Source organism: Solea senegalensis, linkage group LG19 (assembly GCF_019176455.1).
Source record: "Solea senegalensis isolate Sse05_10M linkage group LG19, IFAPA_SoseM_1, whole genome shotgun sequence".
Taxonomy (NCBI): domain Eukaryota; kingdom Metazoa; phylum Chordata; class Actinopteri; order Pleuronectiformes; family Soleidae; genus Solea; species Solea senegalensis.
In genome coordinates, this window is record NC_058038.1 from 11,779,282 (window position 1) to 11,794,336 (window position 15,055).

The 15,055-nt window shown below is 42.7% G+C and overlaps 1 protein-coding gene across 1 annotated transcript; it reads left to right on the plus strand.

Annotated features, from left to right (window-relative positions):
• The first annotated feature begins 11,667 nt into the window (after positions 1 to 11,667).
• On the plus strand, positions 11,668 to 14,692 carry LOC122785780 (transcription factor Sox-8). The gene is made up of 3 exons (XM_044051720.1): positions 11,668 to 12,375; positions 12,685 to 12,920; positions 13,029 to 14,692. The coding sequence occupies exons 1-3, from the start codon at positions 11,960 to 11,962 to the stop codon at positions 13,784 to 13,786; spliced, it is 1,410 nt and encodes a 469-aa protein (XP_043907655.1). The 5' UTR covers positions 11,668 to 11,959; the 3' UTR covers positions 13,787 to 14,692.
• The last annotated feature ends 363 nt before the right edge of the window (positions 14,693 to 15,055 follow it).

The following is a 15,055-nucleotide window of genomic DNA, read 5'->3' on the forward strand; positions in this document are numbered from 1 at the left end:
GATGACATCTATCTCCTGTGCTCCTGTCAAGAAACAACATTAAGCTCATAACAACACAAATGTAATATCTTGTCTGCACACATTTTCATGTTCTTCATGAAGAAAAGTTCCTCAAACTTAAACACAAATACATTTTAGGTTGTTTTTATCTGACAGTATCAATATGTGGTCATGTGAGTGTCAAAGGAAATGTGTGGGCTCCAGGCAAAAGGGACCTGAGGGGGCTGACATCAAACCAGACCAAAAGTCCCTTCCCAAAACGTTCCATTCTTCCCTTCCCTTAGGGCTACAAGAGTAATGGTACGTTACATGTGGAGCTACACCCATGACAGTCAGCTGATTGGGCGACACAAAAGTCTAAAAAGCATTACTTTCCAATGCTTTGTGTGTGTTTGGGCTTGATATTGTTGCTTGAATCAAAACAAAATCACAACATATTTCTTTAGAAGTGTATTTAAATGAGCGTATTTGCTCATTTATGCTTACTCATGCTTAAACACTTAAAAAGGCTCATATTGCCTGTACTGTAGCGCTCAGGTCTAACTCAGGGTGTCTTTGGTTCCTCTGCTGCTCCAGCTGAAACTGTTCTGTAGATGCAAATCCCATTTCCATCTTTTGCATCTTATTTTGCATTGAAAACTTCCCAGGTTCACATTGACAACCGAAAACTGTGCCACATGCCTTTGTGTTGCAGGTCAAGAGAGAGAGAGAGAGAGAGAGATTGGTAGCTTTGAATACCCAAATAAGTTCAGTTCAGTTCTGCACATTTTTAATATGACTCCTTAATATGAGGCCTTTTTTCAATGCAAAGTAGCCCACATGTTACTGTGACTGCCGAAAAATAGGGAAATGAATGGTGCAGATATGACAGTTTGCTGGGACTGGCCTATGTGGTTTACTTCCCTGTTCTGCTATATTCAGTTTGTATGTTTGCATGTTTGTTTTGTTCTGTTCTCTCACACAACTCTTAAGTCTAGAAGTGGCTGAAGTCGACGGACTAGGAACAGTTTCCTAAAACATATGGAACATCCCATTTGGCTATACACAGGCCATCTCTATGCAGACACACAAAAACACACACAATATAATATTTTATTTTGTTTGTGTTGTCTAAATAGCCCCCCCCACACACACACACATACATGCACACACATCCTAACCCCAGCTGTGTCCCAGTGAGGTGAAACCCAAACCAGAACGCAGAGAGCGCTCAACTCCTCACCCTCTCAACACATCCTCAGCGCTACCCTTTGAAAATAAACCACACCGACAAGCCCCCGTCTTCGACTCGCGCCTCATATGTGAGCACACATGCCCCGCACTCCACTGGGAACTCTTTGGAGACTTCCCCGCCGCTGTTCCAGGAAGCAGATGTGAGAATGGCGGCATTCAGGCTTGATGCTCCACTCAACAATGTGGAGGCTATTACTCTCGCAGTGAAGACATGGAGTAGGTGAGGGGTGGTGCATCTTCTGCTGTTGCCCGGAGCTGGGTTAGGATGATGCGGTGCAGAGCTGCGAGCATCCGATCAGTGCCATATCAGCGGCATATGGTTTCACTTTGTGAAACGTCTCAGACATGGGCTGGGCTCAGCTTGCAGGGCTTAGACAAATTCAACATGACAAATGAACTGATGTAAATGAGTGTAAATGACAGGGGGTGGGAGTGTAATTGGCCACGAGAAAAAAAAAAAGGAAGGGACCACTCAAACAACAACATACACACACCCACGAGTGACTTGATTAAATATGCTGTGGTTGGTCGGTTTAGACCAGTGACATGCACTTTTTGCAAACTTCCACCCACTTAATTTGACTCTAAATCAGGGGTCTCAAATGCAAATGACCTGTGGGCCACTGACTGGTCAGTCGGGGGCCAGTCAAGTAAAAAGAAAAGCCCAACTTTTTTGGGAAAAGCAACAGTTGCGGTGGACGTTATGAGCTCAAAACTCCTTTTTTTATATGTACTCTTGCCTCGTGTGAGCTTTTCTGTCTTTTATCCATTATTCTGTACAGCACGTGTTTGTTTTGTGCTTTACAAATAAAGTTGGATTGGATTGGATAATTTCAAAATATAAGTGCTTGTTTTTGCACATTTTTTCTCTCCGTGACATACAGTATGAGATTGCACTCCATTATGCCACTCCTTTATTATTGCACTTTTTTTTCCCACTGTTGCACATTTTACATTTTATGTTTATAATATTGTTTGTATTGCTGCTATGTTGAAATAATTTCCCCTTGGGGATGAATAAAGTATTTCTATTCTATTCTATTCTATTTATATGCAACAATAAAAAAACATATTTATGATGCAAAATTAATCTATTAATTTAAAAATAAAAACATATAGAAATGACTTGTTACAACTTGATATTGTTTGGAGGGCCACATGAAATCGATTGTGGTCCCCGTGCCGCCGGTTTGAGACCCCTGCTCTAAAAATATGTGGATCACTCAGCGGTTCAGTGGCTAGAATCACTGTCTCACAGCAAGAAGGTCACCGGTTAGAATCCTGGTTTGACTGAGGGCCTTTCTGTCTGGGGTTTGCATGTTCTCCTCGCGGGTTTTCTCCGGCTTCTTTCCACAGTACAAAAACGTGGAGATAGACTAATTGGACACTCTAAACTGACCTTAGGTGTAAATGTGAGAATGGTTGTTCAGTGGATAAAGAGGTAGATAAAGTTGGAGCGATGGAGATGGAGCTGCAGACACCTGACTGGAAGTCGGCATTTTCGGAGATTAACTTCCTAATGATGATCTCTTAAAACTTCCACGCAGACTGTAATCTGAGCGGGGAAGAAAACCAGAAAGACCCATGATTTGTTGTATCTGATGAAGGTAGTTTTTTTCTTACACTGAGGGAAAGTGAAAAATCCACTTAAAAAAATGAATAAAGAGACAGAAAAAGTAACTGCAGTTTCCCTAAAAAAAAGACGTGGATGCATTGATGACCGCAGTTGGCTTTAGAAGAAGAGAGACCATACTTCAACTCAACAGTGACTGTCTGGGGATGTCTGCAAGTAGCTCAGGGCAGGAATACTAAGTGCGCGAGACAGTGGGCTCTTTCATTGTACAGGCTTCTCGGGCAAACTCGGTATGAAATGACATTTTTCAGGGAGGGACAGAAAGACTTACTATCAGTGGGGCTAAATTATTGCACATGAAGTGAGATGGATAAATCGAGGTGTGGGGGAGGGAATGCCGTGCGTCAAAACTCTCATTAAGGATACAGAGAGACCTCACAAACAGGGACGTATTCTGAGGTTGTCCAGAAAGCCCATGGTTTTCCATACTAACCAACTCCTTCGCATCCCATTTGCTTTTATGATTATGAAAATGCCTGATTTATGGAACATGACGGCAGAGAGAGAGAGAGAGAAAACACATGCAAAGTTAATACAAGAATGAACGAAGCATATTTTAGATGGCATTGTTATGCGCATGTGAGAAGAAGCAACTTGGATGGACTTTTTTTTTTTGATGAGTTTCCTCAATTTCTAACCTGTCCCCTGACTCCAGTCCCCTATTTCTTTTTAAAGCAAAGCTTTTCATGTCACCTTGGTTCTGCATCATGTCCTCTGCAGAGAGGATGGTCCGTGTGATATGTGATCCGCCTCAACAGAGCGCTCTCCTGCACAACTTCCTCTCCTTTCTTTCATTCCTTTCCCCCTCTCCATCTCCTACCAGCTCTCCCTGAGCTGCACAAAGCCGAACGAGGGTCACCTTACCAATGTCCAAAAATCCAGCATGTTGGCAGCACACTGACCTGTTAACATCTTAACTTCTCCAAGCTGACAGGATCTTCCTCTGCTTTCTGCAGCACTTCTCCTCACTGCTGTGATTGAAATCGTAAAGTAAGCCGCTACTTATTATAAACACAAAGAAAGTCAGCGAGGCAGCACGTTAGGCTACTTTTTTATTGTAACTATTTGTTTTTCTAACTTCCTGCCAACATTCTCCTACCATAGGAATGGTTCCAGTGATGCACACTTGTTTGAGTGGGCAGTAGCACTACTGAGACAGTCATTTGACATGTGCATATGGCTGTATTGCTGTTTTGTGGGTGTTACTGCTTGTCTTTTGACATGTCATAATGTTTGTTTGTGTGCTCTGGTGAGATAGGGCTACTCTGACGATGTGTGTGTGTGTGTGTGTGTGTGTGTGGGAGGGAGGGAGGGAGGGAGGCAGTGCTTTGCAGCCTGATATTCTGGGAACGGCAGGGTAGCGTTGTTGACCCACCTGCTCCCTTCTCTCTTCAGCTGGATCTAGTCGGATTTCAGCAGCTGCATCCCCTCACAAAGCACCTCTTTGTAATCTTCCCAAGGCGCACAAATACAACTGCAACCAGGAGAGGAGAGAGGAAGGAGGAGGGAAGATGGACAGTGGAGAGCGAAAGAGGAAAAGGGCGGTAACTCTTGGTGTGCAACAGTTTTACTGGCAGATCATAGGCTACTGTATCTTTACGTTTAAGTTACAAACAGTAGCAGGAATCGCGCTGCGATGCCGAATGAATCGACATGGCGGCTCACATGTGCATATTGTAGTGAACTGTATGCTTTGCCAAGTGGGTATTAATTAAAATCTTACTTACTTATACTTCAGAAGTATAGCGCACTATGCTTTGCATCCACAAAACAAGACACCCCCCACACCCACCCCCACCCCACCGATCAGCCCCTGTGGCCTGAACCCAGACTCACTGGTGGCAGAGGAAAGGAGACATCATTAGGCGATTAACTACAGCAGGCCACTTTACTGCCATCATAAATATATATACCTGACTTTGAGGCCATAAATGCCCCCATGGAGGAAAAAAAATGTGGGCGCAAGGTCATTGCTTTCGATTAAGTCTGTTACCATTTTATCCAAAAGCTTAATGGCATATGTGGGCAACTCGTGTGCAGCTCAAATGATCTATGCTGCGCATACCTCGGCGCGTATAAACGCTGCACTTTGACAGTTTTTCCCAATTAATAGTGTGCCGTTCTTTTGCTGCACCTACGTTATAGCCCTGGTTTCAGAGAGCCATCATGAGAGTCACAGCGTTGTCAAATTATAGATGATGAATGAATCCGCCAAAAAAACAATCCGGGGAGTTGACTTTTTTTTTAAATGTATTTTTGTTGCAGCATTTCGTTAAATGAGGGACCCAATGGCTTAGTAGATTTACACTCCGTGTTAAATGTGGCCAAATCTGTCCCAGGGGCTGCCATTAGCAGACACAGAGGAGGTGGGGGCGCTGTAATTTAAGGCTAAATTTAGCTAAAATAAGCAGGCAAGCCTAATTGAAAATGTTTGGTGAAATGGTGGAGGTTAAGGTGACTGAAACTAAATAAGAAAACATAGAAACAGAGACACTCACTTACTGTTCACACACGTAGGCCAAGGTGAGTGTGGTGAGGCATGTTGTCAATTTGATGATTGATTCAACGAACCAACGGCTGTAATTTCATCTTTGCACTGATACAGCTGAACAGAGCCGGCAGTCAGTAGAGGTTAAACGCTGAACTTCACCAAAGTCAATTCGGATGATCATAATGTGGAACTACCCCACCAGGTTATCTTTAAGTTCTTATGCAAAGAAATAAAAGAAATCATTTCTCGCTGAGCATCACTGAGCAACGAGTTGGAACTACATACACCGTCGAAGGTGGAGGAGTGCGCTACACTTCCAAAACAAGCAACTTCTTGGGAAAGTTGAATTCCACTGTGAAAGAGAAGGTCAGATTTTGTGGTCCTCTGAAAAGACTCTTTATATCCTTCATGCCACACAAGTACTTCCGTGTACTCTTTTGTCTCTAGCTAGAGCCGTGCACCTCTTTAAAGGGAGCAGGAAGTGACCTTGGTGACCTTGCACTCCCACACCATGTGACCTGTAGCTGCGCACAACCAAACATCTGTGGCCAAAGCGTTGCACAACAACCCAATAAACTCAAATGTAAACAAACAGCTTCGGCCTTATTGTACGTCCATGCGCGCGTAGTGTACTAGGTTTTTGTTTTGTCTTTGAATAAAACGGCACGAGGGGATATTTTTCAACAGTCGGGGAAACAGTTGGAAATAGTGAAGTGACGACCAGGAAATACTCAATTTGCAACCAGGGGAAACGGTTATCAAGTGCTTCCCTTTTCCCCCCACTCGATATCAAGAGAAGTCTATGTGACAGATTGCAATCAAACTATTCCGTATATGATATGAATAATAAAAAAACACAAGTCACGCCAAATTAACGACCCACAGATTTCAAATAGTTCAGGACGTGAGGGGCAATAGGGAGTCAGAGGTGCCACGGTGGTTTTTGTACTGTATCACTATCACATCATGACTCATATTTCTGTGACATGCAGAACTGAGCAAGAAACCTCTAATCAGTTATGCTCAAATCTTCCTTAATTCATTTAATTTTGAAAAACAAAGTAAGTTTTTCTGAAGTCTAAATTATTTTTATTATTAGGGACACGTCACAGATCCATTTGGGTCCAGATTCGGGTTTATTTATTATTAGATTGGACAATGATGTGGTGCCGGGAAGTAAGGCAAGATCCTAATAAACATTTAGAGCTACAGATTTATGTAAATCCAGATGTGGTGTATTTTAAACGACCATCCTCCTCTTATACCCATAAACTAAACAATTCATAATCTATAACAGGGATGCTGACAAATTTGCATATTCTGTGTTAGGAATATTTTTTTTTTTTTAAAGTGATGCAATATTTGTTTTTACAACCATCCTATAGCCTTTGATCAAATGCTAAAGTGCTAACCCGTCTTCAGTTAGACAGTGAACTTACCCATGTTAATCCCATGTTAATCCCATGCAAAGCATTTCAGAGCAGCAAGATTTAAAGAAATATTAACAATGTGCATTGAAAAAAAATCACAACACATACAGCTTCTTCATGTGGTTAGCAGCAGGTGTGCCAATCTGTTTTTCGGCGTCGAGTTTCTCCTCGAGGTTGCAGACAGGCTGGAGACAGACAGACTAACTGCAGCTCTTAAACACTGAAAGTCTTGGCTGGCACTCTGAGAGACTAATTGGAGAATATGATCCACTTCACCAATAATCATTTATAATAGCTTATAAATTATCCTGTAACATATGAAGGGTACACAAGAGATTTAGGTTTCACACTGTGCTGATATGTGTACGCCGAGCTGGTTTGTACGCACTCTCTGTGCACTTGATTCACTCGTGCGCAGTCCTTGTGCTCGTAAAACAGTGCGAATGTGTGGTGTTTTTTTTTTTTAATTCTTGTTTTGATTATCTGTAAATAAAAACAAGCCACCACAGTTATCTCAGCACTGTGAGGCAAAGTCCCCACAGCCAGAGAAGTTCCCTAAATAGTCTTGCTTTTGTGGAGCGGCCGCCCATTTCCCGTAAAGTCAAGGGGTGGGCTCTCTGTACTCTCGCCGCCCCTGAGCCATGTCCTAAATGTCTACATGTCCCACACCATCTAATTCACAGGCAAATTGGAGCGATGATTTATGAGAATCAAGAATAAAAAAGTAGACAATGTGGAAGACTCTGCACACCGCAAAGTTTTTATTCAGAACATATGCCGTGGAGATGAGAGGGAAGAAAAATGGGGGGGGGTTGTAGATCTGCAGATCAGAGGAAGAGAAATGAAACCCATGTACACACACACACATATACGCACACTTGTCTTCAGATGAGATACACTCTGAGAACTATTGTCCCTGCTGAACATCTTAGCATTTATGCTGTCATGTCAGGAAGAAAACAAAACAACAAAAAACAACAGTGGACATTTCTATTGCATCTTTATCGTGTCGACACCTATCTGCACTCGTGGAAGTTACAAAGCCGAGATACCTGCTGACAAGATTCACAGAAAGGCGTAATGTCTTAAGTCAGATCAACGCGCAGGACGATCATCAGTGGTGCGCTGCCCCCTCCGCAAAAAAACAGTTTAGCGTCAGGGAGAAAACACAGCAAATAATCTGGAAACACTTGAGTTCTCTTTATACTCCTGACATTAAAAATGAGTGCGGCCGAAGGCCAAACACACCCTGATGCGTTTTGGACTAATTGTTTCCTTCAGTTTCGAATGCAGTCCTTTTCCTTCCCTCCTCACATTGCAACCCTTCCCTCCCATCTTTCTACGTCTACTAATAGGTTTAAATAAAACCTGCAATGGGTCCAGTAAACCCCTCATTATGGCATTTTAATAGAATGAATTTGGGATAGTGTGGGGTCAGGGGGCGATGGGAGGTCCTAACACAGAGCAGCTGTCATGGGGGTTGGAGCGTGATTAGAACCAGCGCAGTCAAACATTCCCAGGTCCTCGACCCCACTAAGTAGACAACCTGGAAAATACATTTGGCCACAGACCAAAATGGAAAACATCCACCATCCATGTTCAAGAGGGGTCGGATGAGTAGAGAGGGGACAGTGAGGAGGAGGAGGTGGTACAACCATCCATCACTGAGAGTTTGCTATAATGTGGTGTGTGAACCTGACTCTATCTATCTATCTGTCTATCTATCTATCTGTCTGTCTGTCTGTCTGTCTGTCTGTCTATCTATCTATCTATCTATCTATCTATCTATCTATCTATCTATCTATCTATCTATCTATCTATCTATCTATCTATCTATCTATCTATCTGTTTTGGGTTTTATGGTTTTATGGTTTTGGGATTTTGTAATACCCATTGCAGAGTTACTGTGACCACTCTCCCTGCCTTCCAGTTGCATTTCCTGCAACTGTAAATTCTGCACTAATTGCCTTCTATCTAAGTGTGTGAAACCAAAGATAGAAGTGGTCTGGTTGATGTGGTGCAGGGGAGAAACACGGCTTGTTAGCAGCCCGGGAGCTTGTTCCACATGTGGTCAGGCAGTGGTTGGTTGATGTCTGGGTGAGAGGGAGGGCATGCCACTCTCCACAGTTCACCAAGTTTGCATTGAGTCAGTGTGCAATCAGCGGGATTATTTAACACAATGAGTGCCCGCTGTTTTGATTAGGGCACTGTGGTGACTACAGGCAGGGGGTTTCCACCATCTTTTTTTTTCTTCAAATGATGATGAGTAAGTTCTATCCTGTGGTGCATCATTTCTACGTCACAAAGGATTTAAATATTAAATGATTTGCATGCTTCATTTTGTTTTGGATGCACAACAACAACAAAAAACTTGATGACCTTTATATAACTCATTGGGTTCATGTCATTCAAACACATCTAAGGATTCTCTTTTTTCCCTACGCTTTTGTAATTTATGCCAATTTATCTGCTGAACACATATCTTCAAATAACTTGGCCAGGGTAAAGAAATGTGCCTTAGTGTATTAAAACACAGAGACAGAGACCAAAGGGGGCAAGATTCCTGTGGGTGACTGTGTAATTTAATTTGTATGCACATTAGAAGCCAGAGAGTATAATTTACATGTGGTGTAGAAGCGCCTATAGGACACAAACAAGAGCTAACATGGTCGTCTATCGCCCGAAAGAAATCGGAAAATCCTTACCCAGTTCTCTCCTCTGAGACGCATGTTGCAAAAAATAGGAAAATTAAAACCTTCCTTCACTTTTTGGGACAGTTAAGGTTCATGTGTGGTTACCTCTCCTCTTTTGCTCTTTCCTTTTCTAATCAAGAGCCCAGAGCCCAAAAACTCTGGCCAGAGTTTCTCACCACAATACAGGGAGGGATAAAGCTGGAGTCTTTTTAAGTTTGTCTCTTTCTTTCTGTCTCAGAAAACCCAAGTCTGTCCCACAGTCTTAGCGCCACTCGATAACGGCCGTCGTCACACATGGTGCACTCGTCCTGATGTGTCTTCAGTGTCAATCTGTTTGACACTGAAGACACAATAGAGTGTAAACGAGTTAAGCACTTTTGGGAACTGTGACACGCTGGCTTCGTTTGTATTGATTTGTGGATGCCTCAACCCTGATGAAAGGATTTTTATGACATTTAGGGAGGGCGGAATTCTTTTTTAATGCATACATACTTAATCCTGTGGATGTAGACACTCATTAAATACTTCACCATGTGCAAAGCTAGACATGTTGATGTTTGACAACGCTCATCTGCACTGTGTGTCTGCACCCCCTCCTTCTATCTCTCTCTGTCTCACTCACACACAACTTGACCCAAGCAAGCACTTTGACAGCAGCTGCAAAAAAAAAAAAAGGAAAAAAAAATAAAATAAAAGGCCGGCCAACCTTCTGGTAAAGGGTAACTTTTAAAACAGAACAGAAACAAGTAATTTGGTGTTACGTTGTACGGTAATTAGAGACAGCCAGTCCTACATTAAATAAAAAATATGGTTTCATTCAATTTCAAGCTCTTTGTCTTCTTGAACCTAATGCTAATGAAAGAAAAAAAAAAACATCTTACCTTACTGTGCAAACCTTCACCTCTGTGGCAGAAAATCCCCGAGGTAAAACTTATTATTTCCAAAGTATAATCTCTCGTCTTCCCTCAGCCACATGCAGCGTACGTCGAGCAAAGCAGACTGCCATCCAGGACAAACATACCTTGTCTTTGCACGAAGAGGCCGGTGATAAAAAATCACTCGACAATACATCAGCACAAAGACACTATTAACAAAGGCCGTGACTCAGTTCACCCTCTTATCTGCTCTGCTTTTTTTTATCTTCAGAGTCATGGAAATACTCACCTGCGATGGTGGTGGGAAGTGAGTTATGGATCCCACAAAGACTGATGAAAACAGACTCTGTCTGTCTAAATATGGACTACATATGTATATATGTATATATGTATATATATATATATATATATATATATATATATATATATATATATATATATATATATATATATATATATATATATATATATATATATATATATATATATATATATAGATAAGATTCAAATTCACTTCATAGAAGGTACCAAATGTTTACAGCCATGGACATCTTAATATCAAGTATTGAACTCTTGGTTAAAACAGTTTTTACTTGATTGTTTTTTGTGGGAACGTCACTCTGTCTCTGCAGCAATCACATCTGTCAGACTGATAAAAATTTACATTTGTCATTATTGATTTCTTACTAAGACATTTCTTCTTTTGTTTGCTGCCTGGAAGTGTTCTAATTCGATTATGAATTATTGTTACAATGTCACAAGAGTGTCTGTTTTATCTTTATATACAGTATAAGGTTTACAAGGTTTACATTTATATATGTCCATATGTAATGGACTAAGTGTCAATCATTAAACCTCGGTATGCAGGTTTGTTTGTTTTTACATTTGACACGTTAATTAATAGATTAATTAAAAAAAATATATCTTCAATATCTATTGAATATATGTCAATATCTTGATTTAAATACCTAATATTGAAATTAAAAGCAAAAGTGTATTACAGTACACATATACAGAATCATTTTATTTACTGCATAAGTATATGAATAAAACCACCCTAAAGTTTTCTATTAATGACTTATTTCTCAATCCAATAAAGAGTTTCGTGGGATAATGCTCCACCGTGTACACCTTTGAATAAAACACAGAACTTTATACCCGATTAAAAGAAAAGAAAAGAAAAATCATTATAATAATGAAGCCCACATTAAAACCTGAACCAATGGGGGAAGTGGTGATTTGTTCCAGCCAATCCCACGCGGAAGGTGGTGTGACGATTTAAAACTCCAACACAAGTTGCTGTAACGTGGAGCGCTCGAGCTTACAGTGTGGACCGCAACTTTCGCCACCGCATCTCTCATGACAGCGAAGGACAACAAGGCACAGCGAAGACAAACACACTGGGAAGCAGAGGGACACACAGCAGACTCTCACTGACTCGTATTGTGAAAGGGATTTACTGAGTGTGGCGCACCGTGTTTAAAAAAAGAAAAAAGAAAAAGAAGCGCACTGGCCACTTCCATGCGCCCTTGACTTCATTCTTTTTTTTATTGATATTCACACCTTGTTTTCGGATATCTAATTCCGGTGGGTCTGAATAAATAATGTTAAAAATGACAGAGGAGCATGACAAGTGTGGCGGCGACCAGCCGTGCAGTCCATCCGGCACAAACAGCTCCATGTCTCAGGACGAGTCCGACTCAGACGCTCCGTCCTCGCCGACGGGCTCCGACGGCCAAGGATCCTTGCTCACCGGTCTGGGCAAGAAACTGGACTGCGAGGATGACGACCGGTTCCCGGCTTGCATACGGGAAGCCGTTTCTCAGGTGCTCAAGGGATACGACTGGTCCTTGGTGCCCATGCCCGTGCGAGGGAGCGGATCCATGAAGAACAAACCCCACGTCAAAAGACCCATGAATGCGTTCATGGTTTGGGCGCAGGCGGCACGCAGAAAGCTGGCGGATCAATATCCGCACCTGCACAACGCCGAACTGAGCAAGACGCTGGGGAAACTGTGGCGGTAAGGATTTTAATTTTATTTTTTTTTTGACATTTACATATTTAAAAGAAAGTGTCTGAGCATCCATGGCTTTAGATTCGGTCATGGAGACAAGGAGCAGCAACATTTATTAAATAATTCAACTTTATCATCCTTTGGCAATGACTTGGGCTTGTAAATAATTAGGTTTTAAAAAAATGTAATAGTGTAGAAGTATAAATTAGACAACAAAAAGTTGTTTCCTGACGAGTTGATGATAATAAAAAAGTTTTTGAAGTGGCTTGTGGCGTCAGCATTTCAAATGTTTTCGTCCCTTCTTTTTCACCACAGCTTGCTCTCAGAGAGTGAAAAGAGGCCGTTTGTAGATGAGGCAGAAAGGCTCCGCGTTCAGCACAAGAAAGATCACCCGGACTACAAGTACCAGCCTCGGCGACGGAAGAATGTGAAGCCAGGCCAGAGTGACTCAGATTCGGGAGCAGAACTGGCACATCACATGTATAAAGCTGAACCAGGGATGGGAGGACTGGCAGGGATGACAGATGGACACCACCACCCTGAACATGCAGGTATGTTGTCACGTTTACTGACACACGTTGTTTGACGGTTTCATTTTAAAATATTGTTTTAATCATTTTCATGTGATGATGAACGTTATTTATTCTTGTTTTCCTCAGGTCAGCCCCATGGTCCCCCAACACCACCCACCACTCCCAAAACAGATCTGCACCACGGTGTGAAACAGGATCTGAAGCATGAAGGCCGTCGTCTTGTTGACAGCAGCAGGCAAAACATCGACTTCAGCAACGTGGACATCTCCGAGCTTAGCACTGATGTCATCAGCAACATGGAGACCTTTGATGTGCATGAGTTCGACCAGTACCTCCCGCTCAACGGCCACACCTCAGGCTCCTCCGCCCTGCCCTCAGACCACAGCCACGGGCAGGCTCCGGCGCCCGGCAGCTCTTACACTTCCTCATACGGCCACACAGGTGCCAACGGATCAGTGTGGAGTCGCAAAGGCCCCATGTCCTCCTCCTCCACTTCCTCTGCCGGCGAGGTGGCCCAACATCGACTCCATATTAAAACGGAGCAACTGAGCCCCAGCCACTACAGCGAGCACTCCCATGGGTCGCCCTCACACTCCGATTATGGCTCCTTCAGTAGCCAAGCCTGCGTCACCTCGGCCACATCGGCTGCTGCAGCCGCGGCCTCTTTCTCCAGCTCCCAGTGTGACTATACTGACCTCCAGAGCTCCAACTATTACAACCCTTACTCTGGCTACCCTTCTAGCCTCTACCAGTATCCTTACTTCCACTCATCCAGGCGGCCCTACACCAGCCCGATCCTCAACAGTCTGTCCATGGCTCCTGCCCACAGTCCCACTGCCTCCAGCTGGGACCAGCCCGTCTACACCACACTGTCTCGACCTTAGGGGTACGAGAAACAGTACAGCCCCCGGAGACTCATTCAGACTCATGCACTACTAATGAAGGACGCACGGTGCGAGTGGAGGAGTGTGTGTAGATGGTAGTAGGTTACCTGTGACGATTTGAACGTGAAACAAACAAAAGAGAAAAAAAGTGCCTGCTGATTTTATACAAAGTTCTAGTGTTGCGATGAAAACACACACGTAAGACTTTTTACAAAGACAAATTGTGTTGTTGGTGAGCCAAAACTCCTCCATGAGGACATGTCGCCTACGCCTACATCCCGTACAACCCCCCTCTTTCTAGTTTAAGATTGCACGTATGCGCACACTTGAGGTAAAGCAAAGGCCTGCCACTGAGCTGTGTAGGAGAGAAACAGTTTGGCCCAATTTTGTTGTGAAGCAGATGGAGAAGCAGATACTTCTTCTTCTTCTTCTTCTTGTTTTCGGCTTCTCCCTTTAGGGGTCGCCACAGCGGATCATCTGCCTCCATCTCCACCCTACCCCTTGTGTCCTCTTCATGGAGAAGCAGATACTTTGGAGAATATACACGGGACCAATTATGTAAATTTGCAGAAAGATTTACATTAATGACCAGAGCTATATCTCAGCACATTTTGTCCATTTGCATTGGTGGATCCGTCTTAACTAAATGGCTCATATGAATCTTATCTTAAGGTCATTTTGGCATAAAAGTCTTATATGTATTTATGTTCATGCGTTATTGGTTTCTTATTTTTTTTGTTTCTTTTCGTTTTTTTTTGTTTTTAAGTAGATAAACACATTTAATGTGAGTTTGGTTATTGACAGTACTGTTTTGGCTTGTGTTGAAAAACAAAGTAAATGAAGTTAAGGTCAGTACAATTTCAGTGCATTTGACATCATTCCATTAAAGACAATTCCCTGTTCCAACTTCTCCGTCTCCGTTCCCGTTTTGCAAGACAGGACAAATAGACCAGCACAGGACAGAACAGGTGTTTGACAGCAATGCTTGGCAAATTGCGATTAGTCATGATCGAGGGTTAAAGGAAATGGGGTAAAATAACACCACACACTCTGAGTGACACGTCAGCTGGACCTCCTGTACATGTGGATGAGCAACATACGCTCATGTGTACGCATGTGTGTGTGTGTCAGGGAGACAAAGTGCATCTCTCTCTGTGAGCGCCATTTCCTTGGAGAAGAGACACCTATCCTATGACACGGGTGATGCCTAAAACAACTTTTTACTGAAAATGACTTTGTGGATTATTTAATGCGAAGTAGGCTTTAAAG

Excerpts from the sequence above, each read along its gene's own strand:
- LOC122785780 (XM_044051720.1), top strand. The coding sequence starts at position 11,960 with ATGTTAAAAATGACAGAGGAGCATGACAAGTGTGGCGGCGACCAGCCG. Across the intron at positions 12,376-12,684 it reads ACGCTGGGGAAACTGTGGCG|CTTGCTCTCAGAGAGTGAAA; the intron begins GTAAGGATTTTA and ends TTTTCACCACAG. Across the intron at positions 12,921-13,028 it reads CCACCACCCTGAACATGCAG|GTCAGCCCCATGGTCCCCCA; the intron begins GTATGTTGTCAC and ends TGTTTTCCTCAG.